The following is a 27,864-nucleotide window of genomic DNA, read 5'->3' on the forward strand; positions in this document are numbered from 1 at the left end:
CATTTGATGCAAAGGATACAATATCTATCGGTGCTTTGTGTGACGATCTGAGGTGATTTCTACCCGCCTTTGCCTCTCGGCTCTCCTCCAGAACCCCCGTGGCGCATGGGTGGTGGCACAGCCGCAGGTCCCGGGTGACGTCATTGAGGGGCGGAACTGGCTGGTTGAGTTTGGCCGAGGGTCGGATCCGGGTGTCGGTGGCGCCGCGCTCCGTCTCCCCCCTCCCCCTCCCCGCCCAGCGTGCGGTGTTGCTCTTTGTCATCGGAGCCGGTGGAGCGGAGAGTGGCGGCCGGGTCGCAGGCATGACATCGCAGATCGATAGCGAAGTTTGTGCAGGTGAGGGCTGCGGAGGCTCCGGGGTGGGGGCTAGTTTGGGGCGTGTTGTGTCCGGAGAATGTCTTTGTAATGGAGTGTATGGGACTGGGCGCGTCCCAGCCGCTCCGTTCTTCTCTGCCCCTTCACTTTTGGGCTTGCCATAAACCAGGGCAGGACTCAATCCAAAGATATGTACGATGCTCGGTGGGTGGGGGGCAAGACTGACTTTCGAGCGGATCGTAAGGACTTCAAGTTCTACTGGGCATTCACTGTATTCTTTCTCAACTTTGAGTGCGTGCGTGTGTGAGAAGGGATGTCTCGTCTCAGTCTTATTCCGTGTATTTTGTTGTAATTAATCTAAAGATGTTTTTGTCTTACAGAGCCAGCCTCCGGAGCGGCGGCGATGTCAGAGGTCAGTTCCTGGATGCCAGGTTTTCTTTTACCCCCATCTCTAACGCAGTTCTTTGACGGGTTGCTGTGACATGGTGTTCTCCCTGCCGCACTGGAGGCAAGAAAGCCCCTTGTGTGACGGGGAGGCTGGCTGCAGGAAGCTGTTTGCACTGGGTTCGTTGCAGACTAGTGATATATTGTTTTATTGTGGTGGTTGGGCAAGCGGGTTGGTGGTCGAGCAGATATGTGGTAAAGTCGATCGGGCTGTCCGTCACTTGCCGTCTTGGTATTCCCTCACCGTGTCCTGTTGCATGAGACATTAGCCCGAAAGGGCGGTGCGAGCACTCTTTGAGTACAGACAGGCTCCTGCCTGCCGTCGCCATCTTGCCGGTGGGATGTCAGTTTAAAAAGTGAGTGTGAATTCGGACAAAAGGCTGCAAAGTATGGCTGAAGTGTGACCGAGGCTTGCCCCGAGCTGTTGATGGAAGGATGGTGGCGGAGACAGAGATAGTGGGGTACCCCGCTCCACCCCCCTCAGCCGGAGGCCGTGGGACACTCTCCCCAGCCCTGACCTACACTCCGGCCGCGCTCGGCCGCCCGCTCCCATTGTGTGTGCTTTCTTCTTATTGTCGCTGTCTGCTTCTGATTTCCTTACTTATTTATTTTTTGTCCGTTTCCCCTGCCAAACATGTGTTGGAGCCTCGGTTCTCACTACCCCCCCCCCCCACCCCGTGCTGTGATGGTTTGAAATCCTGCTGCCGGCGCTCGGGCTGATCCCGGGGCGAAACCGGCTGACGGCTCGCTCGTTGGCTCTGCGGGCCACTCAGGTTGCAGGCCCTATTGCGCCCTCTCAGTGTTCCTTGTCTCCTTCAGTAAGCATGAAGAAACTAAGTTAATCATCTATATGAACGGCTCCGGGTTACTAGCGTCGGCGTATTCCAGACTTCGGACACCCCCGGGTTTTGGACACTTGCGGATTGTAATCTGTGGCCGTGTTCAGCTTGTTGTTGGTTCTTGTTTAGGGCGATGTTTGGTCCAGAGAGGGTGGGGGCGTTTGGTGGCGGCGCTGATACCGGAGGGAGGGAGGGAGGAGTGGGGAGTGTGTTAGGATTCGCTGTGATTCTGCAGTCGATCGCTTGGGATCGGGCGCTGCCTCTCGGCAATCGGCATCTCCGTTCGTTCTGGTCCCGGCCACCTCCCGTCACGCCCCACCCCCGCTTCTTTCACCACTCCCTCCTCCCAAACGCCCTCGAATTTTTTTTCCCTCTGCTGACCCTCTACGCGATTCTCTCCCACCACATCTCCACTCCCCCTTCCTACCCCTCCCCTGGGTCTCCTCACCCCCGTAACAAACCCTCCCTCCGAATATCTCTTGCCCTTCCTCCCTCTCTCTCCGCCGACCATACTTCCCCCTCCTTTCTCCCTTGCTCACCCCTCTCCCCCGTAACAAACCCTCCCTCCGAATATCTCTTGCCCTTCCTCCCTCTCTCTCCGCCGACCATACTTCCCCCTCCTTTCTCCCTTGCTGACTCCCGGCCAGCCCCGCTCCGCGATCCTCTCTTCGCCCCAGCCACGGTCCTCTCTGGGCCTTGGATCAGGAGCTCCGGTCAGGGGGAGCCGCCAGCACTCGGTCCCGCGCCGTGGCTTGGTCTGCGCCTCCGCTCGCCTCGCCTCGCCTCTCGCTGAGTCTTCCCTGCTGCTGCCCCTCCCCTCCCTCTGCCCCGCGGTGTCGTTTGTTTTCTTGCAAAGAGAATCACTTCAGGAGGATCCACCGCTTATACGGTTTCAAGTTGGGGTAGACGCGGCACTTTGTTCAGGAGAGCCTGAGGCGGCGGGTCGCTGCCAACCTTACCTCGCCAGCCCCTCCTGTATGGGTTGTTGTGTCTGCGAAGGACTCCGAGTGTTTCTTTGACACGGTGGGGCCATGAAAAGCGCAGGGTCGCAACGGGTGCAGGTAACGAGATAAGGTTGTGCTTGGCGTTTTTTAAGAAACGCATGATAGAGATTTTTAATGTTACGCCTTGTACCTGGGTCCTGGATGTTGATACAGATAACACTGTGTTCAAATCCCAAAAAAGCCCTTCCCTGTAGTACCCCAGTACCACATAATGACAGTCGTGGGACCTAGCGTTATACAGTAACAGACCCATTCCCACCGGTACTGAACCCCAGTGTTCTACAGTGACAGACCCGTCCCCACCAGTACTGTACCCCAGTGTTACACAGTGACCACCCAGTCCCCACCAGTACCGTACCCCGGTGTTATACAGTGACAGACCCATCCCCACCGGTACCGTACCCCAGTGTTACACAGTGACAGACCCGTCCCCAACGGTACCGTACCCCGGTGTTATACAGTGACAGACCCATCCTCACCGGTACCGTACCCCAGTGTTACACAGTGACGGACTCGTCCCCACCAGTACCGTACCCCGGTGTTATACAGTGACAGACCAGTCCCCAACTGTACCGTACCCCGGTGTTATACAGTGACAGACCCGTCCCCACCGGTACCGTACCCCAGTGTTACACAGTGACAGACCCGTCCCCAACGGTACCGTACCCCGGTGTTATACAGTGACAGACCCGTCCTCACCGGTACCGTAACCCGGTGTTATACAGTGACAGACCCGTCCACACCGGTATCGTACCCCGGTGTTATACAGTGACAGACCCGTCCACACCGGTATCGTACCCCGGTGTTATACAGTGACAGACCCGTCCACACCGGTATCGTACCCCAGTGTTATACAGTGACAGACCCGTCCACACCGGTATCGTACCCCAGTGTTACACAGTGACAGACCCGTCCCCAACGGTACCGTACCCCAGTGTTGCACAGTGACCGCCCAGTCCCCACCAGTACCGTACCCCGGTGTTACGCAGTGACAGACCCGTCCCCACCAGTACTGTACCCCAGTGTTATACAGTGACAGACCCGTCCCCTCCGGTACCTTACCCCAGTGTTTAACAGTGCGTTACCTGTAACATCGGGGTAGTGTACCGGTGGGGACGGGTCTGTCACTGTGTAACATCGGGGTAGGGTACCGGTGGGGACGGGTCTGTCACTGTGTAACACCGGGGTAGGGTACCGGTGGGGTCAGCTCTGTAACCATGTTACCATGATATGTGCTTAAGTAGCCTCATTTTCCTCTGCATTTCTTGAAAGTGTGTGTCTCCTTGTTTGTTATTGCCATTGAATAAATTTAAAGGTGAGTGCTCGAGGATAATGAAATCACATCTGACTGTACATATATCAAACCAAACGAAACAATATTTCTCCGGACCACAGTGCCCCCACAAAACATCTTTCACACACAGCATGTTAAACAAACCATAATCACAAATGTTAAAACAGAATTCAAAATATGTGCAGTGCAGAGCATGTGTTGAAAAGTAAATAGCTCGTTGTCCTCGTGACATTTTCTGAGTAGTGCCAGGGTATTCATTAGTCTCACAACCTGAGGGAAAAAGTTGTTAGCCAGTTTGGATGTTCTAATCCTCTTTCCTGATGGTAGTGGGTCAAAGAGATCGTGGATGGGTTGTAGGGTTCCTCAACGATGCTTTGGGTTCTTCATCTACAACACTCCTGGTAAATGTCACAATTCGGGATGAGGGAGATCCCGGTGATTTTTACTGTCCTCTGTAGTGTCTTGCTGTCCGATGCCTTGTAGCTTCTGTACCCTGCAAAGATGCAGGCCAGACAGGGCACTCTCGATGGTGCTCCTGTAGAAATGTTGGACGTGATCTGGTCTGTAAATCCCAGTGCGTGTAGGTCTTGTGAACTTTGCCCAGTATATTTTCCATTCATCTTTGGTGCCTGGCATTTCAATTTTCTAATAGTTAATTGAGGATGTACAATGCCTTTTTCACACTAATAAATCACACCCAGCTAATGGTCTGACCTTTCTTGATGTGTCACATTTAACTGTGTATCATATATTAAGAGCAAACTTGGCAATAGCATCAAGTTTATCTGCAGTGCATTGTAACAGTGCGTCACTGTCTGTTCTGGAGGGGCCAGTGCACAAGATTGGAAAAAGCTGCAAAAAGTAGTAATTTCAGCCAGCCTCATCATGGGCACTAGACAGCCCAGCATTGAGAATATCTTCAACAGGTGATGCTTCAAAAAGCAGCATCCATTTTTAAGACCATAAGACATAGGAGCAGAATTAGGCCATTGGCCCATTGAGTCTGCTCCGCCATTCAGTCATGGCTAATCCTTTTTCCTATGTCCTCCTCAACCCCAGCTCCTGGCCTTTTCCCCGTAACATTTGATGCCATGTCCAATCAAGAACCTAGCAATCTCTGCCTTAAATACACCCAATAACCTGGCCTCCACAGCTGCATGTGGCAACAGGTTCTACAAATTCACCACCCTTTGGCTAAAGAAATTTCTCCACATCTCTGTTTTGAAAGGGAGCCCCTCTACCTTGAGGCTGTGCCCTCTTGTCCTAGACTCTTACCACTATGGGAGATATCCTTTCCACATCTATTCTGTCCAGGCCTTTCAATGTTTGAAAGGTTTCAATGAGATCCCCCTTCCTCATCCTTCTGAATCCCAGTGAGTACAGACCCAGAGCCATCAAATGTTCCTTGTATGGAAACCCTTTCATTCCTGGAATCATCCTTGTGAACCTCCTCTGGATCCTCTCCAATTCCACCACATTTTTTCTGAGATGAGGGGCCCAACACTGTTCACAATACTCAAGGTGAAGCCTCACCGGTGCCTTATAAAGCCTCAGCATCACATCCCTGCTCTTGTATTCTAGACCTCTTGAAATGAATGCTAACATGGCATTTGCCTTCCTCAACTCTAACTCAACCTGCAAGTTAACCTTCAGGGTGTTCTGTACAAGGACTCCCAAGTCCCTCTGCATCTCAGGTTCTGGATTTTCACCCTGTTTAGAAAATAGTCTGTACATTTATTTCTCCTACCAAAGTGCATGACCGTGCATTTTCCAACATTGTATTAAGCACATCCATCACCCAGGACATGCCTTCTTCTCATTGCTATCATCAAGGAGGAGATACAGGAGCCTGAAGATACACACTGAACATTTCAGGAACAGCTCCTTTCCCTTTGCCATCAGATTTCTGAATGGACAATAAACCCATGGACACAACTTCACCATTTTTTTCCCTTTTTGTTCTTTTTTTGCACTGCTAATTTGTTTTTATATATATCATGTCTTAATTTAGATTTTTTTATTGTGTATTGCAATGTACTTCTGCCACAAGACAACAAATTTCGTGAAATATGGCAGTGATATTAAACCTGATTCAGATTCTAAGTGTTTGAATCTTTGATTCTGTGCTCGTACATCGAATGGCACAGCAGAGGAACAGGGCCTTTGACCCCGTCGTTTCCATGTAAACATCATGCCAACCTAACTGATCCCATCTGCAGAGTGAAAAAAGACCACCATTCCCTGCCAGTTCATACATTTACTTGAATCAGAATCAGAGTGGTGAGATTAAATGGGGACATTTAATTTTAGCATGGGCAGGAATGCTCTACAATAGATAGTCAAAACTGCCCAAAACGTTATCGGTACCAGCCTGCCCTGCCCTCAAGGACATGTATGCAAAAAGATGTTACTGGCTGTTTTCCAGTATAATGAAAGATCCCACCCACCCTGTTCATGAAATGTTTGTCGCACTGTCAGAGTGGAGGCTGCATAGCATCCAGGGCTGTACCATCAGACTCAGAAACAATTCCTTTCCCCAAGCAGTGAGGCTGATCAACATCTCCACCCACTAACCGACCCCTCCACATCCCTACCTCCACTACTTTATCATTTCCTGTCAGAGTCACCTTATGTACAGACACTCCTGTGCCTAGTGTCACTTTATGGATATTATTATTGTGTTTGTGCTTTTTTTGGTGCATTGGGTCCAGAGTAACAATTATTTTGTTTTCCTTTAAGCTTGTGTACTGAAAATGACATAAACAATATTGAATGTTGAATAACCTGGGGCATTGGCAAGATCAGGTGATCACTGGGATTATTGGTTGACTGGAACGGTTAGGTCAATTGCCCCCAGTGATTTGTCAAATCTCAAATCATCTGTTTTATTTTTAGCCACCAAAAAAGAGACAGAGAACAGTGGAGGACTTCAACCAGTTCTGTACCTTCGTGTTGGCTTATGCTGGCTACATCCCATATCCCAAGGAGGTAAGCTTCCTCTGTGCTTCAGCAACTGTAGTTTCTCCGGCTTTTTACCAGTCTGTTTCTCCAAGTTCTTGGGTGGAATGTTTATGATCCCTTAATTTATCTTTAAAGACAAATTTCTCTGTAGAAGAGTTTTGACATTACCTTCTTCAGGGCAGTGTCTTTACAGGACAGATGACCTCAGCCATTATCAATACTTTTCAGAGATTGTCTGCCCAGTGTCAGTGGTTGCATAACCAGGGCTTGGAATATGTGGGTGGAACACAGCAGGCCAGGCAGCATCTATAGGAAGAAGCACTGTCGACGTTAGGACTCCACCTGAAACGAAGGGTCTGGGCCCAAAACGTCAACAGAGCTTCTTCCGATAGATGCTGCCTGGCCTGCTGTGTTCCACCAGCATTTTGAGTGTGTTGCTTGAATTTCCAGCATCTGCAGATTTCCTTGTGTTTGCGCTTGGAATATGTACCGGCTGCTCATACAACCATCCACCACCTGCTCCCTGGCTTCTTGTGATCCTGATCTGGGGCTACAACTTGCCCAAGGGTGATATGCAGGCTAGTGGACAGAAGATCCCCCAACCCCTTACACCCTTTAGTAGAGTTGTATCTCCACCCTGCTACCTCACACCTCCTCTGGTAGGGACACATCTCCACCCACCCCCTCACACCTCCTCTGGTAGAGACACATCTCCACCCACCCACTCACACCTCCTCTGGTAGGGACACATCACCATCCACCACCTCACACCTCCTCTGGTAGGGACACATCACCATCCACCACCTCACACCTCCTCTGGTAGAGACACATCTCCACCCACCACCTCACATCTCCTCTGGTAGGGACACATCTCCAACCATCACCGCACACCTCCTCTGGTAGAGACACATCTCCACCCACCACCTCACACCTCCTCTGGTAGGGACACATCTCCAACCATCACCTCACACCTCCTCTGGTAGGGACACATCACCATCCACCACCTTACATCTCCTCTGGTAGAGACACATCTCCACCCACCCCCTCACATCTCCTCTGGTGAGACACATCTCCACCCATCACCTCACACCTCCTCTGGTAGGGACACATCTCTAACCATCACCTCACACCTCCTCTGGTAGGGACACATCTCCACCCACCACCTCTCACCTCCTCTGGTAGGGACACATCTCCACCCACCACCTCACACCTCCTCTGGTAGGGACACATCTCCACCCACCACCTCACACCTCCTCTGGTAGAGACAGATCTCCACCCACCTCCTCACACCTCCTCTGGTAGAGACACATCTCCACCCACCCCCTCACACCTCCTCTGGTAGAGACACATCTTCACCCACCACCTCACACCTCCTCTGGTGAGACACATCTCCACCCACCTCCTCACACCTCCTCTGGTAGAGACACATCTCCACCCAGCACCTCACACCTCCTCTGGTAGAGACACATCTCCACCCACCACCTCACACCTCCTCTGGTAGAGATACATCTCCACCCACCACCTCACACCTCCTCTGGTAGAGACACATCTCCACCCACAACCTCACACCTCCTCTGGTGAGACACATCTCCACCCACCACCTCACACCTCCTCTGGTAGAGACACATCTCCACACACCAACTCACACCTCATCTGGTAGAGACACATCTCCACACACCACCTCACACATCCTCTGGTAGAGACACATCTCCGCCCACCACCTCACACCTCATCTGGTAGAGACACATCTCCAACCAACAACTCACACCTCCTCTGGTAGAGACACATCTCCATCCACCACCTCACACCACCTCTGGTGAGACACATCTCCACCCACCACCTCACACCTCCTCTGGTGAGACACATCTCCACCCACCACCTCACACCTCCTCTGGTGAGACACATCTCCACTCATCACCTCACATCTCCTCTGGTAGAGACACATCTCCACCCACCACCTCACACCTCCTCTGGTGAGACACATCTCCACCCATCACCTCACACCTCCTCTGGTGAGATGCATCTCCACTCATCACCTCACACCTCCTCTGGTAGAGACACATCTCCACCCACCAACTCACACCTCCTCTGGTAGAGACACATCTCCACCCACCACCTCACATCTCCTCTGGTAGAGACACATCTCCACCCAGCACCTCACACCTCGTCTGGGAGAGACACATCTCCACCCACCACCTCACACCTCCTCTGGTAGATACAGATCACCCACCACCTCACACCTCCTCTGGTAGAGACACATCACCCACCACCTCACACCTCCTCTGGTAGAGACACATCTCCACCCACAACCTCACGTCTCCTCTGCTAGAGACACACCTCCAACCATCACCTCACGCCTCCTCTGGTAGAGACAGATCACCCAACTCCTCACACCTCCTCTGGTAGGGAGACATCTCCACGCACCCGCTCACACCTCCTCTGGTAGAAACACATCTCCACCCACCCCCTCACACCTCCTGTAGTAGTGACACATCTCCACCCACCTCCTCACACCTCCTGTAGTAGAGACACATCTCCACCCACCACCTCACACCTCCTCTGGTAGAGACACATCTCCACCCAGCACCTCACACCTCCTGTAGTAGAGACACATCACCACCCACCACCTCATACCTCCTCTAGTAGAGACACATCTCCACCCATCACCTCACATCTCCTCGTAGAGAGAGATCACCCACCTCCTCACACCTCCACTGGTAGAGACACACCTCCAACCATCACCTCACACCTCCTCTGGTGAGTCACATCTCTACCCACAACCTCACACCTCCTCTGGGAGAGACACATCTGCACCCACCACCTCACGCCTCATCTGGTAGAGACACATCTCCACCCACCACCTCACACCTCCTCTGGGAGAGACACATCTCCACCCACCACCTCACACCTCCACTGGTGAGACACATCTCCAACCACCACCTCACACCTCCTCTGGGAGAGACAGATCTCCACCCATCACCTCACACTTCCTCTGGTAGATACACATCTCCACCCACCACCTCACATCTCCTCTGCTAGAGACACACCTCCAACCATCACCTCATGCCTCCTCTGGTAGGGACACATCTCCACCCACCCGCTCACACTTCCTCCGGTAGACGCACATCTCCACCCATCACCTCACACCTCCTCTGGTAGAGACACATCTCCACCCACCTCCTCACACCTACTCTGGTAGAGACACATCTCCACCCACCACCTCACATCTCCTCTGGTAGAGACACATCTCCACCCACCACCTCACACCTCCTCTGGTAGTGACACATCTCCACCCACCACCTCACATCTCCTCTGGTAGAGACACATCTCCACCCACCACCTCACACCTCCTCTGGTAGAGAAACATCTCCACTCACCACCTCACATCTCCTCTAGTACAGACACATCTCCACCCAGCACCTCACACCTCCTCTGGTAGAGACACATCTCCACCCACCTCCTCACACCTACTCTGGTAGAGACACATCTCCACCCAGCACCTCACACCTCCTCTGGTAGAGACACATATCCACCCATCACCTCACATCTCCTCTGGTAGAGACACATCTCCACCCACCTCCGCTGGTAGAGACACATCTCCACCCACCACCTCACATCTCCTCTGGTAGAGACACATCTCCACCCACCTCCTCACACCTACTCTGGTAGAGACACATCTCCACCCACCACCTCACATCTCCTCTGGTAGAGACACATCTCCACCCACCACCTCACACCTCCTCTGGTAGTGACACATCTCCACCCACCACCTCACATCTCCTCTGGTAGAGACACATCTCCACCCACCACCTCACACCTCCTCTGGTAGAGAAACATCTCCACTCACCACCTCACATCTCCTCTAGTACAGACACATCTCCACCCAGCACCTCACACCTCCTCTGGTAGAGACACATCTCCACCCACCTCCTCACACCTACTCTGGTAGAGACACATCTCCACCCAGCACCTCACACCTCCTCTGGTAGAGACACATATCCACCCATCACCTCACATCTCCTCTGGTAGAGACACATCTCCACCCACCTCCGCTGGTAGAGACACATCTCCACCCACCACCTCACATCTCCTCTGGTAGAGACACATCTCCACCCACCACCTCACATCTCCTCTAGGAGAGACACATCTCCACCCATCACCTCACATCTCCTCTGGTAGAGACACATCTCCACCCACCACCTCACACCTCCTCTGGTAGGGACACATCTCCAACCATCACCTCACACCTCCTCTGGTAGGGACACATCACCATCCACCACCTCACACCTCCTCTGGTAGGGACACATCTCCAACCATCACCTCACACCTCCTCTGGTAGAGACACATCTCCACCCACCACCTCACACCTCCTCTGGTAGAGACACATCTCCAACCATCACCTCACACCTCCTCTGGTAGGGACACATCTCCACCCACCACCTCTCACCTCCTCTGGTAGGGACACATCTCCACCCACCACCTCACACCTCCTCTGGTAGGGACACATCTCCACCCACCACCTCACACCTCCTCTGGTAGAGACAGATCTCCACCCACCTCCTCACACCTCCTCTGGTAGAGACACATCTCCACCCACCCCCTCACACCTCCTCTGGTAGAGACACATCTTCACCCACCACCTCACACCTCCTCTGGTAGGGACACATCACCACCCACCACCTCACACCTCCTCTGGTGAGACACATCTCCACCCACCTCCTCACACCTCCTCTGGTAGAGACACATCTCCACCCACCACCTCACATCTCCTCTGGTAGAGACACATCTCCACCCAGCACCTCACACCTCGTCTGGGAGAGACACATCTCCACCCACCACCTCACACCTCCTCTGGTAGATACAGATCACCCACCACCTCACACCTCCTCTGGTAGAGACACATCACCCACCACCTCACACCTCCTCTGGTAGAGACACATCTCCACCCACAACCTCACGTCTCCTCTGCTAGAGACACACCTCCAACCATCACCTCACGCCTCCTCTGGTAGAGACAGATCACCCAACTCCTCACACCTCCTCTGGTAGGGAGACATCTCCACGCACCCGCTCACACCTCCTCTGGTAGAAACACATCTCCACCCACCCCCTCACACCTCCTGTAGTAGTGACACATCTCCACCCACCTCCTCACACCTCCTGTAGTAGAGACACATCTCCACCCACCACCTCACACCTCCTCTGGTAGAGACACATCTCCACCCAGCACCTCACACCTCCTGTAGTAGAGACACATCACCACCCACCACCTCATACCTCCTCTAGTAGAGACACATCTCCACCCATCACCTCACATCTCCTCGTAGAGAGAGATCACCCACCTCCTCACACCTCCACTGGTAGAGACACACCTCCAACCATCACCTCACACCTCCTCTGGTGAGTCACATCTCTACCCACAACCTCACACCTCCTCTGGGAGAGACACATCTGCACCCACCACCTCACGCCTCATCTGGTAGAGACACATCTCCACCCACCACCTCACACCTCCTCTGGGAGAGACACATCTCCACCCACCACCTCACACCTCCACTGGTGAGACACATCTCCAACCACCACCTCACACCTCCTCTGGTAGAGACACGTCTCCACCCACCACCTCACACCTCCTCTGGGAGAGACAGATCTCCACCCATCACCTCACACTTCCTCTGGTAGATACACATCTCCACCCACCACCTCACATCTCCTCTGCTAGAGACACACCTCCAACCATCACCTCATGCCTCCTCTGGTAGGGACACATCTCCACCCACCCGCTCACACTTCCTCCGGTAGACGCACATCTCCACCCACCACCTCACACCTCCTCTGGTAAAAAAAAAACATCTCTACTCACCACCCACCACCTCACACCTCGTCTGGGAGAGACACATCTGCATCCACCTCTTCACACCTCCTCTGGTAGAGACACATCTCCACCCACCACCTCACACCTCCTCTGGTAGAGACACATCTCCACCCACCACCTCACACGTCCTCTGGGAGAGACAGATCTCCACCCATCACCTCACACTTCCTCTGGTAGAGACACATCTCCAATCATCACCTCACGCCTCCTCTGGTAGAAACAGATCTCCACCCACCCGCTCACACCCCTTCTGGTAGAAACACACCTCCAACCATCACCTCACACCTCCTCTGTTGAGACACATCTCCACCCACCACTTCACACCTCCTCTGGTAGAGACACATCTCCACCCACCACCTCACACCTCCTCTGGTAGAGACACATCTCCACCCACCACCTCACACCTCCTCTGGTAGGGACACACCTCCAAACATCACCTCACACCTCCTGTGGTAGAGACACATCACCACCCACCACCTCACACCTCCTCTGGTAGAGACACATCTCCACCCACCACCTCACACGTCCTCTGGTAGAGACACATCTGCATCCACCTCTTCACACGTCCTCTGGTAGAGACACATCTCCACCCACCACCTCACACGTCCTCTGGTAGAGACACATCTCCATCCACCACCTCACACCTCCTCTGGTAGAGACACATCTCCACCCACCACCTCACACGTCCTCTGGTAGAGACACATCTCCATCCACCACCTCACACCTCCTCTGGTAGAGACACATCTCCACCCACCACCTCACACGTCCTCTGGTAGAGACACATCTCCATCCACCACCTCACACCTCCTCTGGTAGAGACACATCTCCACCCACCACCTCACACGTCCTCTGGTAGAGACACATCTCCACCCACCACCTCACACCTCCTCTGGTAGAGACACATCTCCACCCACCACCTCACACCTCCTCTGGTAGAGACACATCTCCACTGGTAGAGACATATCTCCACCCACCACCTCACACCTCCTCTGGTAGAGACACATCTCCAGCCACCACCTCACACCTCCTCTGGTAGTGACACATCTCCAACCATCACCTCACACCTCCTCTGGGAGAGACACATCACCACCCACCACCTCACACCTCCTCTGGTAGAGACACATCACCACCCACCACCTCACACCTCCTCTGGTAAAGTCACATCTCCATCCACCACCTCACACCTCCTCTGGTAGGGACACATCTCCACCCATAACCTCACACCTCCTCTGGTAGAGACACATCTCCAACCACCACCTCACACATCCTCTGGTAGAAACACATCTCCACCCACCCCCTCACACCTCCTCTGGTAGAGACACATCTCCACCCACCCCCTCATACCTCCTCTGGTAGAGACACATCTCCACCCATCACCTCACACCTCCTCTGGTAGAGACACATCTCCCCCCACCCCCTCACACCTCCTCTGGTAGAGACACATCTCCAACCACCACCTCACACGTCCTCTGGTAGAGACACATCTCCCACCCACCCCCTCACACCTCCTCTGGTAGAGACACATCTCCACCCACCACCTCACACCTCCTCTGGTAGAGACACATCTCCACCCATCACCTCACGCCTCCTCTGGGAGAGACACATCTCCACGCACCACCTCACACCTCCTCTGGGAGAGACACATCTCCACCCACCACCTCCCACCTCCTCTGGTGAGACACATCTCCACCCACCCCCTCACACCTCCTCTGGTACAGACACGTTTCCACCTTGCCGCCCACAGAATGAACTCCGTTGAATGTTATAAGGTTGAGATGACATTGTGTGCCAAAGCACCTGTGCAGTGCTGTTGGGTCCATTTTCGATGAATGCTTTTAACATGAGTTCTTGGTAAATCTTATTAAAGTTCGCACGATCGTTTGCTTGGTCCAGTTGACAGATTGGATTCACCTTGAGCTCTGCAATTGAGGCATCGGTTAGAATGGCAGAAGGCACTTCTGGTCATTTTCCTACAGCAAAATTGTAAATAAGTTTCCCGAGTGCAGAGAAAATTTACAAGGATGTTACCAGGACTTGAGGACCTGAGTTAAAAGGAAAGGTTGAATGGATTTCGAGTTTGTTCCCTAAGATGTGAGAAGCCAGGGATTGGAGGCAGTTGTTTGCCTCTCTGACTGAATATCTGTGACTAATGCAGTGCCAGAGGATTGTGCCGGGTCCATTGTTGTTTGTCTTCTAGATCAACAATGCAGATAATAATGTGCTAAACTGGAACAGCAAATTTGTGGATGACACCAAAATTGGGATGGAGTGGATATCAACAAAAGCTATCAATGCTTGCAGCAGGATCTGGAGCAGCTGCTGAAATGGCAGATGGAATTAAACAGAGACCAGTGTGAGGTGTCGCACTTTGGGAGGGCCAGCCAGGTTACATCTTCTAGGGGGAGCAGTAGGGCGCTAGGGAGTGTGGTAGCGCAGAAGGATCTGAGAATATGTCCTTAAAAGTGGCGTCGTGAGCGTGCAGAGAGCTTTTGGAACATCGGCCTCTATAAATAACAGTATTGAATGTCGAGTTTGGGTGATACGTTTAAGCTGTGTGAGGTGCTGGTGAGGACTATTTTGGAGTATTGTGCATTGTTCTGGTCGCTTGCCTACAAGAGAGATCAGTAAGATTGAGAGAATGCAAAGAAAATTTACAAGGATGTTGCTGGCATGTAGACTTCAACATACATTTAAAACTAGCTTTATTTGTCTCAAGGAAAACAGAACTGAGGGCTGTATATGGTGACATATAACATATAACAATCACAGCACGGAAACAGGCCATCTTGGCCCTCCTCGTCCGTGCCGAACCCTTAATCTCACCTAGTCCCACCTACCCGCACTCAGCCCATAACCCTCCACTCCTTTCCTGTCCATATACCTATCCAATTTTACCTTAAATGACACAACTGAACTGGCCTCTACTACTTCTACAGGAAGCTCATTCCACACAGCTATCACTCTCTGAGTAAAGAAATACCCCCTCATGTTTCCCTTAAACTTCTGCCCCCTAACTCTCAAATCATGTCCTCTAGTTTGAATCTCCCCTACTCTCAATGGAAACAGCCTGTTCACGTCAACTCTATCTATCCCTCTCAAAATTTTAAATACCTCGATCAAATCCCCCCTCAACCTTCTACGCTCCAATGAATAGAGACCTAACTTGTTCAACCTTTCTCTGTAACTTAATTGCTGAAACCCAGGTAACATAAAGTACATATATGTACTTTGATAATAAATTTACTAAAACTTGTGACTGGTATATCAAAATCTTGAAACATACAGGGAAATGAGTTGTTTGCATCAACAGCCACCACAGTCCGAGGATGTGCTGGGGGCAGCCCACGAGTGATGCCATGCCTTGCGCCAACTTAGCATGCCCACAACTTACTAACCTTAACCTGGACGTCTTTGTCAAGTGTGTAGGCCTCCGTTAGTCTAGATAGACCATGGGTTTGCACCTTGGAAAGTTTCCAGTCCGCAAGCCTGGGCAGGGTTTTTTGTTTATGGGAGACCGGCAGTTGCCCAAGCTGCAAGTCTCCCCTCTCCACGCCACCGATGTTGTCCAAGGGAAGGGCACGAGGACCCAAACAGCTTGACACCGGCGTCGTCGCAGAGCAATGTGTGGTTAAGTGCCTTCTCAAGGACACACACGCACCTCAGCCAAGGCTCGAACTAGCGACCTTCAGATAACTAGACGAACTAACCACTTGGCCACGCACCAACATGTTAAGTATGTTAAGTACTACTTATTATATAAATCTCCTCTTGTGTTCCGGCCACATGCTGACACATTGGTTGTTTATCAGTTTTTGTTTATGTATAGTTTTTTGTAGATTCTGTTGTATTTCGTTATTTCTCATTGTAGCTCATGCCCTCTAATCCAGAGGGTGTATCCTGGTAAATTGCCCTCTCCAAAGCCTTGGATTACTTGGATAACATTTTATTTTGACCTTTGAGTTACAGTTGAGTGCAAAGCATCCTACTTCCCTTTCTAAGCTGTCTGTGCTTCCTGTTCACAGCACGACCCTTGGGCGCACGCAAGTCTAAGTCCCCGGAACAGTACTGGCAGCACATTGGACAGCGACAGCTGGGAGTCCTCCAGATCCTCTGACTCCCACATCCTGCACTGTGGCAAGAAGATAAAATGCACAGGGGTTAAAGAGGGGGCAAAGCGGGGGAGATCGGACAGCTTTTTACAGGATCGGCCCAGTTTTGCCAGCGCCCTGTTCAGTAGCCCTGAGAAAACCAAGTGTGACAAGGCCAAGAAGAAGAAGATCTCCCTGAAAAAGGTGAGCCTGGATGGCACGAGGAGGAGGAAAGTTCTTGAAAGCGGGAAGAAAATTACTTCGGACACCGTCAGGAAGGTGATAGTAACATCCCGGCCAGTGGTCCCCCTCCCCCAGCCTGTTGAGATGCACCAGTCCATTGAGAAGGCACCGCAGAGTGAAACGGAGTCCGATGAGGAAATGCTGAAAATTGCACCGGAGGAAGAGGAAGTCTGCAAACCAGTTATGACACCGGAGGAGCCTGAGAAGGAGCCAGCAGACCCCGGGAGACCCTCAGAGAGTGAGCAAGTGAAGGAGGCTCAGGAAACCCAAGAGAATGAGGATGGGTCAGATGGAAAGGGAGAGGTGGAAGATCAGAAAGAGGTGAAGGAGGAGGTGGAAGAGCAGGAGGAGGAGAAACACAGCAAAAAGCTGGAGACCGGAACAGCAGATGGGACTTCAGCCAGTCCGGGTAAGGATGATAACCTAATTGGAGTATAAACATTTGCTGAATACAGGTGACCCCGAGTTACAATGGGTAGCACTCCTAGGACATGGGCTGTGTCATCTGATGAACATGCACGCAGACAGTCCAGCTTGTACTCCACCGAATGAACACTGGAGGGACCTGCCCCCAATCCAGCATAGATACCGCACCACACCGTGGCAGGAGGGGAGGCTCCAGAGGTGACACTGCAGCATGGCCGAACTACAACCGAGGCCACGCAGCTCGCCAGCTGTCAGTCTCACCAATGAACCAGTGACTACTGCAATTGGAAAAGAAAATGTTTCTGGTGGTCTCAAGCAAAATTCATGAGAACTGATTTTAACCCATATCTCAAATTTTTGCAGTGACTTGTGTAAGGTCAAATTTCTATTATCTGAACAAGTATAACACAGGGCTTACCTGTATAAGACCACAAGACATAGCAGAAGTAAGCCATTCAGCCCATCGAGCCCTCTTCGTCATTTCATAATGGCTGATCCCGGATCCCATTCAATCCAATACACCTGCTCTCTCCTTTGATGCCCTGACCAATCAGGAAACCATTAAGTTCTGCTTTAAATATACCCATTGACTTGGGCCTCCAGAGCAGTCTGTGGTAGAGCATTCCACAGAAAAATTCCTCCCTCTGTTCTTAAAAAATTGCCCTTCAATTCTGACGTTGTGCCTTCTAGTTCTGGATACCCCAACATAGGCAACATCCTCTCCACATCCACCCTATCTTGTCCTTTCAACATTCTGTAGGTTTCAATGAAACCATAGCATCCATTCTTCTAAATTCCAGTGAGTACAGGCCCAAAGCTGCCAAATCCTCATGTGTTAACCCTTTCATTCCTGGAATCAACCTCCTCTGGACTCTCCAATGACAACACATCCTTTCTGCGATGTCAACAATACTCTAGTGCGGCCTGACTAGTGTCTAATAAATGTTCAGCGTTACCTCCTTGCTATTCCCCTTGAAATAAATGCCAACAGTGCATTTGCCTTCTTTATTACGGACAACCTGTAAATTAACCTTCTGGGAGTCTTGCACAAGGACTCCTAATTCCCTCTGCAGTTCTGATGTTTGAATTTTCTCCCCATTTAGGAAACAGTCCACACTATTGTTCCCTTTACCAAAATGTATTATCATACATTTTCCAACACTGTATTCCATCTGCCATTTTTTGCCCATTCTTCCAATTTGTCTAAGTCCTGCTACAATCTCATTGCATCCTCAGCACTACCTACCCCCTCTACCTATCTTCATATCATCCACAAACTTTGGCACAAACCTATCAATTCCATGATCTAACTCACTGACAAATAATGTCGCAAGTAGCGGTCCCAATATTGACCCCTGAGGAACACCACTTGACACTGGTGCCAACCAGAAAGGCCCCCTTCATTCCCACTCCTGCCTGTCACTCATTCCTCTATCCATGCCAGTATCTTTCCTGTAACGCCATAGGATTTTATCTTGTTAAGCAGCATCATGTGACCTTATCAAATGCCTTTTGAAAACCTAAGTAAGTCCACCCTGCTGGTTACTTCTGCAAAGAATTCCAACAGATTTGTCAGGCAAGATTTTCCTTTCCATTCTGACTTTGACTTACTTTATCATTAGTCTCCAAGTACCCTGATACCTCATAATAGACTCCAAAACTTTCCCAGCCACTGAGGTTAGACTAACTGGCCTATAATTTCCTTTCTTTTGCCTTCCTCCCTTCTTAAAGTGTAGAACAACATTTGCAATTTCAAGTCCTCCAGGACCATGCAAGAATCAAGTGATTCTAGAAAGATCATGTCCATCACAACGGTTACCTCTTCAGCAACCTCTTTCAGGATTCTGGAATGTAGTCCCTCTGGTCCAGGTGACTTATCTTTCAGTTTGCCTAGCACTTTTTCCATTGTAATAGCAATGGCACTCACTCCTGCTCCCTGACACTCACTGACCCCTGGCACACTGCTAGTGTCTTCCACAGTGAAGGCTGTAGTAAAGTACTTATTAAATTCATCTGCCATTTCTTTGACCCCCATTACTACCTCACCAGCATCATTTTCCAGTGGTCCAATATCAACACTCACCTCCCTTTTACTCTTTATACAGTGAAAAAACATTTTGGTATCCTGCTTTAGATCATTGGCTAGTTTGCCCTCATGTTTACTCTTTTACTTTCTTATAGCTTTTTTTAATTGCCTATTGTTGGATTTTAAAAGCTTCCCAATCAAAAGTTCCTATTCACTTTTGCTACACTATATGGCCTTTCCTTGGGTTTTATGTAATCCCTCACTTCCCTTGACAGGCATGGTTGTCTTCCCCTGCCAATTGAGAACTTCTTCTGTGGGACATATCTATCTTGTGCCTTGTGAACTATTCCCAAAAACTTCAGCCAGCTCTGCTCTGCCATCATCCCCACCAGTATACCCCTCCAATCCACCTGGGCAAGCTCCTCTCTCATGCCTCTGTGATTCCATTATGGATACTGATACATGGGACCAATGCTTCTCCCTCTCTGCAGTATGGATTAAATAATAAGATCACGACTGCCAGAGGTTTCCTTTACATTAAGCTCCCTAATAAGATTTAGGTTAGTACACAACACCCAGTCTAAGATAGCCTTTCCCCTTGTAGGCTCAACCACAAGCTGGTCCTAAACAGCCACCTTGTAGGCATTCAACAAATTCCCTTTGGCGATCTGACACCAACCTGGTTGTGTTTAAGGCCACACTTGTGAGAATGGGATATGTGATGTGGGTGTATCGTACTCTTTTTGCCACCATTTTGCAATTACAAAGAAGGCACGCAGTGGTTATATTTAATTAGGAGTTTGAGGAGACTTGATAGGTCACCATAGGCTCTCGCAAATCTCTACGTAAGTACCATGGAGAGTATTCTAACTGGTTGCATCACTGTCTGGTACGGAGGGGAGGGTTGTGCCTGTGATGGAGCTGGGTGTGTCTACAACCCTCTGTAGACTTCTTTTGATCCTGTGCATTGCTGACCCCATGCCAGATGGTGATCAGAATCGGGTTGAGTATCACCAGTGTAAGTCGTGAAGTTTGTAGCAGTACATTGATAAATATAGAAAACAGTATGTGAAAAGTGTAGAAAAAAAACTGAATTACTGGAAATATTATATGAATATTAAGTAGTTAAGATAAGTAGTGCAAAAACAGAAATTTAAAAAGTAGTGAGATAGCATCCATGGGTTCAGTATTCATCTGGGAATCGGATGGCAGAGGACAAGAAGCTGTTCCTGAATCACTGAGTGTGTGCTTTCAGGCTCCTGTACCTCCTCTCTGATGGTAACAGTGAAGAGAGGGCATGTGCTGTGTGATGGGGGTCCTTAATAATGGACGCTGCTTTTCTGAGGAATCGTTCCTTGAAGGTGTCTTGGATACTATGGAGGCTAGTACCCAAGATGGAGCTGATGAATTTTACAGCTGGCTGTGGTTTACTGTGATCCTGTGCAGTAGCCTTCCATACCAGACGGTGATACAGCCTGTCAGAAAGTTCTCAATCATACATCTGTTAGTTTTTATGTTACCAAAGACTCGGTTTATTAACAAAGTACATAATGTCAGCATATACAACTCTATACAGCATATGCAGATTTCTTTCCTTACGGGCACTTGCATCCATTGTGTTTTGAGAGGTTAACGATGAGACACATCAACCTCTGTCTGAGAAGTCACTTGGATCTGGTCCAATTTGCCCACCAGCACAACAGGCCCACCGTAGATACCATTTCATTGGCTCTTCACTTAGCCTGGGAACGTGCGTACAGTGAAGCTGCATGCATCAGTATGCTCTTCATTGACTACAGCTCAGCAATCGATATAATCATCCCCTCAAAACTGATCAATAAGCTTCAACCCCTTGGCCTCAATATCACCTGGTGCAAATGGGTCCACAATTTCCTCACTTGCAAACCCCAGTCAGTTCAAATTGGCAACAACATCTCCTCCACGGTCTCCCTCAGCAAAGTTGCACAACAGGGCTCTGCGTTTAGCCCCCTGCACTTTAAAGACTCTTTCACATCTCCTGGAACACCTTATGAAATGTAGCTGTTGTTATGTCCTTCTTCGTAATTGCCGCATATGTTGGGCCCAGGATAGATTTTCAGAGATGTTGACACCAAATAGTCACTCAAACAGCCTCTGTATACACAGAGGATTTATTATTGGCCCACATTGAATTTGTTCTCCCAGTTGCTTAGGTCCGGAGTAAGACTACACCAAGCTTTCAGCTCTCTGCTAACGTTCAGTGTAATCCGGGAAAGTGTTAACCGAGTTTAAAGACTGACTGATGGGTTTATGTTGGTTGAGATTGTTGGGGACACTGCAATCCTATTGAATGGTAGAACGTGCCAAGGGGTCAAATGGCTTTTTCATGCTTTTGAAGAAGGAATTGACCAAGTTGCTTCCACTTTCTCTGGCAGGTGCTCCCGACGCTGCTCCTGCAGAAAGCCTGAAGATTGAAGGTAAGTGTCATAGGGGTCAACTTGCCACCTGTGAGACTCTACTTCGCTACCACCTTCAGTTGTCTCTTTAGTTTTTATTCCTTGCAGTAGCAGGTGGAATACAGTGTATGGTTGTGCATTGGGGGCCACTTTGTCAAGTACCTCCGCTCCATCGGCATCTAGCAGAACTTCCCGATCACCAACTATTTTAATACTTCCCCCCCCGCCCCCCCTTCCATTCCGACGTATCGGTCCATGGCCTTGTCTTCTGCCATGAAGAGGCCACTCTCAGGTTGGAGGAGTAATGCGTCATATTCCAACTGGGTAGCCTCCAACCTGATGGCATGAACATCAGTTTCTTCCCTCTTCTTTCTCCACTCTGGCCTCTTACTACTTCTCCTCACCTGCTTATTAGTTCCCCTGGTGTCCTTCCCTTTCTCCCATGGTCCACTCTCCTCACCTATCAGATTTCTTCTTCTCCGGCTCTTTAACTTTTCCTCCTATCACCTCCCAGCTTCTGACTTCATCTGCACCCCCACCCCCCACTCACCTGGCTTCACTGGCAGCGAGTCTGGTCAGAGGCTGACTGATGAGTGAGAGTATGAAGGACCAGACTGGGTCAAGGTTCAGGGCAGCATGGTAGCACAGCTCCCACTAAATTACAATAAACAATTCCACTACCATTTTACTATCAGAATCAGGTTAATATCACTGACATATGCCACGAAATTTGTTGTTGTGCGGCAATATATACACAAACCACAGTAAGAAGTATATCTATAGAATTTTTAAACAGTGCAAAAGCCAAAAAGAGAGGAGGTAGTGCTCATGGACATTGTCAATTCAGACATCTGATGACGATAGGGGAAGAAGCTGTTCCTGAAACGTTGAGTGTGTGTCTTTAAGCTCCTGTACCACCACCTCAATAGTAACAATGAGAGGATTGCATGTCCTGGATGATGGGTGCCATCTTTCTGAGGCATTGCCTTTTGAAGTTGTCCACAATGCTGGGGAGTGTAGTGCCCATGATGGAGCTGGATGAGTTGGCAACTTTATGCAGCTTTTTCCAATCCTGTGAGCTGGCCCCTCCATGGAGACGGTGATGTAACCAGTTAGAATGCTCTCCGTGGGATGTCTGTAGAAGTTTGTGAGTTTTCAGTGACATAGCAAGTCTCAAACTCCTAATGAAATATAGCTGCTCTCACGTGACATGTAGCTAAGTAAGCCTAACACTTCACAGTGCCAGCCACTGGGATTCAATTCAGTTTGTACATTCTCTCTGTGACTGTGCGGGTTTCTTCTGAATGCCCCCAGCGCATCCTTAGACTGTGTTGGTCGTTACTTCACTGGAGCTCAATGTTACTGCAGCCCAGGGCTTACCAGTTCCTCTGTAAGCAAGTTTGTACATACCTTCCCAAGGGTGTGTGGGTTCCCTGTTGGTGCTCCAGTTTCCTCCCACAGTCCAAAGATGTACCGCTTAGTAGGTTAATTGTCCTGTGATTAGGCTAGAGTTAAATCGGGGGGTTGTTGTGCAGTGTGTTTCGAAGGGGCAGGGAGGACCTGTTCCATGTTGTACCTCAGAATTTGAAAAAAAACACCTTCATAATTTTGTGCACTTGATCAAATTTCCCCTCATTCTTGTACGTTTCAGGGAATAAAGTCCTTACCTATTCAACCTTTCCCTCTAATCTTAGATCCTCAAATCCTGGCATTTTCCTTGTGGATTTGTAATTGTAAACCTCCTGTGGGTAGGTTTCCATAGGGTAGTGTGATGCTGTGGGCTCAGCAGGAGGGCGGGTCTGCCGGTTCCATCAAACTGAGCCCAGGGCTTCTTTCTAACTGGATCTCCTATATTCACGGTTTCCTTTCCATCATTGAGCGCATCTACCTGAAGCACCGCCGCAGGGAAGTCACACCCCCACCTCTAGGCCATGCTCACTCCTCGCTGCTGCCATCAGCAAGGAGCCAGGTGCAATAACAGCTATTACCCCTCAATCATCGAGCTCCTGAACCATAAGATATAGGAGCAGAGCCAGGCCATTCGGCCCATTGAGTCTGCCCCGCTATTCAATCATCGGGTGATCCAGTTCTTCCAGTCATCCCCACTCCTTCACGCCATACCCTTTGGTGCCCTGGATAACCCATCTCTGCCTTAAACGTACGCAGTGACTTGGCCTCCACAGCCACTAGTAGCAACACGTTCCACCCTTTGACTAAAGTAATTTCTCCGCATCACTGTTCTAAGTGGACATCCTTCAATCCTGAAGTCGTGCCTTCTTGTCCTGGACTCCCCTACCATGGGAAATAACCTTGCCATCTCTAATCTGTTGAGACTTTTTAATATTTGGAATGTTTCTATGAGATTCTCCCTCATTCTCCTGAACTCCAGGGAATACAGCCCAAGAGCTGCCAGATGTCATACGTCAACCCTTTCATTCCTGGAATCATTCTCATGAATCTTCTCTGAACCCTCTCCAATGTCAGTATATCATTTCTAAAATAAGGAGCCCAAAACTGCACACCAAAACCAGAAGAGATAACTTTATTCACCCTGACACTGAACTGTTCCCACTACTTACGGACTCACTTTCAAGGACTCTTCATCTCACGTTCTCGATATTTATTGTTTGTTGTTATTGTTTGTATTTACTGGAAATGAATCTCAGGGTTGTTATGGTACCATATATGTAGTTTGATGATCAATTTGCTTCCTTTTCAGAAGACGATTCCTGGGACCTGATCACGTGCTTCTGTATGAAGCCCTTCGCAGGCCGGCCAATGATTGAGTGTAACGAATGTGCGACATGGATCCATCTCTCTTGCGCCAAGATCAGGAAGTCCAATGTCCCTGAGGTCTTCATCTGCCAGAAGTGCAAGGACTCTAAGCAGGACATCAGGAGATCAAACCGGGCTCGGACCGGCCCTAAGAAACGGTTCAGCGAATAGCTTGGCTCTGTGGCCCAGTCTTGCAGACAATCAGAACGATGGGAGTTGAGAAACACTTGGTTCTCGCCCCATGTTGAAGATGCGCCTTTCCGAAGAGGCAGAATGGTGCAGGGGTCACCATGCGATGAATGTGTATATATTCCGAGCCCTGGGAATGCCGTTCAGTCCCACTATTCCATCACTTTCGGAGTCTTGGATGGAATGTGGGGCTTGAAGGGTGGGCCAAGACGGTGACGTCTTCATACTCTTGTGTTTAACTCAGATCTGTGGCTTCACTGACTTACGAAGCAGGACTTCTATGTAAAGAGTTGCCATAGAATATTTGTTAGTGTGTTTTATATGCCCATTGACAACAGAGGTGCTTGAGATGCTGGGTTGATTGTGGGTTGGAGTGGGGTTGATGGTGAGGGGCAGAGTTGGTGATGACAGACGGGGGGAGACTTGTTCATCCCTCTATCTGGCATATATGTTGACTGAGGGTCCACAGCAGTCTGGTTCTCTACCCCGGTTACAGTCCTCTGCCCACTGAGTGACTGGGTTTCCTTGTTCCACACCACATTTAACTTTGGAAATTGGGAAGCCCCACTTTCTTCCTCCCCGCGCCCCCACCATTCTGCTGTTCTTCAAACCAAGTGCAATTATAGCTGGAGATCCTCTTGCTTCTGGGCTGTGATTTGTGTCACCACGCGTGTCCTCGCTCCAACGTGTGTAATTCGCCTAAGGCAGTGGGAGGGGCAGGTCAGCCAGAGATGTCCCTTGCCAAGGGCAATGGCCCCCATCTTCCCTGTTCCTCTGAACATGTCCTGAGTGAGGCGTTGGAGGCTCTCGAATACTAAACAATCTGCCGTGGTTTGGTTGGGGGCAGGCAGAGTTGCTGCTGGGAAAGCATAACGCGAAGACGTGACGCTGACCGATCTGAAGCTTGGTGGTGTGGCCAGGGCACTATCCAGCTGTCCACTGCCTTAATTCAATCCTTGGCCATGCAAGAACATACATGGCTAGTGTGGCTCCTGTACCATCTCTCTCGTGCCTTCTCCCTGCTCCTGTGCCTGGAAGTGCCAACTGGCCGGCTGGCGCTCCATTCCCAGGGAAACCAGACCACTGTCAGGCGGGACACGGGGAGCCATTAGGCTGTTGGAAACACTGCCACTTTGGATCTGGTCCAACACATGACTTGCTGCCAGTTAGCAGAGATTTCACCTGGCAAAAGCAGGAACTTCAGGTACGAAGCAATCTGCTCAGAGCATTTTAAGCTTATTTAACTGAAACTGTTCTGCGCCCGAGTATCATGTTAGTTGGCGGAGTTGGTAGCACAGGTCCACTGTTGGAACTTCACCTGCTCGAGCTGAACCAATCCGGTTTCCGTTGTACGTGCACTTTCCAATCCAGTGCTGTGGGGCTTCTTGGGAGATAGTTCTCGGGAGAGGAGGATGTGCTGTGATTTTTCTTGGCAACACACACACAAAATGCTGGAGGAACTCAGCAGGTCAGGCAACAACAATGGAAATGATGTTGATGTTTCAGGCTGAGACCATTCATTGGGACTGGAAAGGAAGGGGGAGATGCCAGAATCAGAATCTGGGGGGAGCGGGAGGAGGGCAAGCTGGGAGGTGCCAGGTAAATCCAGGTGGGTGGTAGAGGGGGATGAAGTAAGGAGCTGGAAGGTGACAGATGGGAAAGATAAAGCGCTGGAGAAGAAGGAATCTGATAAGACAGGAGGGTAGACCGTGGGAGAAAGGGAAGCAGGAGGGACACTGGGGGTAGATGATAGGCAGGTGAGGAAAAGAAGGTGTGGAATTGAAGGGGGATGACTGGAAATTGGAGAAATTGATGTTGATTCTATCAGGTTAGAGGCTACCTAGACAGATGATGTGTTGATCCTCCAACCTGAGAGTAACCTTGTGCGGTAGTAGAGAGGCCATGGATTGACATGGTGGAATGGGCATAGAATTTAAATAGGCTGGCATCCCTCTTCCTTTTCAGTCCTGATGAAGGGTCTCGGCCTGGCATATTGACTGTTCATTTCCACTGATGTTACCTGGCCTGCTGAGTTTCTCCTGCATTTTATGTGTTGCTCTGGATTTCCAGCATCTGCAGGATCTCTTGTGTTATTCATTTTCCTTGGGCAGGGTTTTAAACACAGCGATGGAGCTCCTGTTTTGGGGGGGGTGTTTTGGTTGTGGGTGAGGTTCTGGAGGACTAGTGGCTTGGGCAATGATGCCCTGGGTCACCTGTGGACATCAGCACAGGCGACAACTTGGCTGCCTCTACAGGTGAATAGCCAGCTGATGATGTCTGGGGGAAGGTGGGAGTGAGCCCAGTGACTGCAGCACCTCAATGCAATACCGAGCAGCCCAGGGGAGCGGTGGTGTAGGGGTTCTTGGTAAATGACCCAGTCCACAAGGGCTATCTCTGCACGTACCTGCCCCTGTGAAGCAGCCCAGGGAGCTTCCAACTGGTCAGTAATGTTACACCTGGGTCCAGTGTTTAACTTTGTATATAGCTTTGAAATTCTGTACATAGTGTTCCAGAAAGGAACAGAAGGTATTATGGGGTACAAGTGAAGTTTGGGGATTGTGGTTTCAATTTGCACTGAATCTCACCACGAGACCTGCGTGGGGTCGGGAGGGGGGGGCCAGGACCAGGCTGGAGAGGGCCCGGGGCCAGGGCTTGGCCGTCTGCGTTCCATTGTACAAATGTAAAATACATGAGGCCTCTAACTGTAAAGTGCAGGCTGTTTAAGATGTTCTCAGTTTATTCTGCAAGGCCTGTTTCTGTGGAAATAATTTGTATTTCGGTAAGGCTTGGATGATGGATATGAGAGAGGTGGAAAGGGGGGGCAGTTTTTAAACTCTCCTTTCCAACATTCCCTCACCTCATTCCTTTTTACCTTCTCCCCCCACCCCCATCACCATGGTTACTGTTTTTTCTACTCTTGGGATGTAAAATAAATATATATCTGCTGGTA

The 27,864-nt window shown here is 50.2% G+C and overlaps 1 protein-coding gene across 3 annotated transcripts; it reads left to right on the forward strand.

Annotated features, from left to right (window-relative positions):
• Positions 1 to 150: 150 nt before the first annotated feature.
• On the forward strand, positions 151 to 27,864 carry LOC132406159 (PHD finger protein 23A-like). 3 transcript variants are annotated; one of them, XM_059991435.1, is made up of 6 exons: positions 151 to 336; positions 696 to 727; positions 6,792 to 6,884; positions 16,755 to 17,472; positions 21,930 to 21,971; positions 24,670 to 27,864. In XM_059991435.1, exons 1-6 carry the CDS (start codon positions 303 to 305, stop codon positions 24,894 to 24,896), a joined length of 1,146 nt encoding a protein of 381 aa, XP_059847418.1. In that variant the 5' UTR covers positions 151 to 302; the 3' UTR covers positions 24,897 to 27,864. The 3 variants fall into 3 exon arrangements, with proteins under 3 accessions (XP_059847418.1, XP_059847427.1, XP_059847436.1); XM_059991444.1 differs by having other exon boundaries at positions 24,673 to 27,864; XM_059991453.1 differs by lacking the exons at positions 151 to 336; positions 696 to 727 and adding an exon at positions 1,122 to 2,659.

This window comes from Hypanus sabinus, chromosome 2, assembly GCF_030144855.1.
Source record: "Hypanus sabinus isolate sHypSab1 chromosome 2, sHypSab1.hap1, whole genome shotgun sequence".
In the NCBI taxonomy this organism is placed as follows: domain Eukaryota; kingdom Metazoa; phylum Chordata; class Chondrichthyes; order Myliobatiformes; family Dasyatidae; genus Hypanus; species Hypanus sabinus.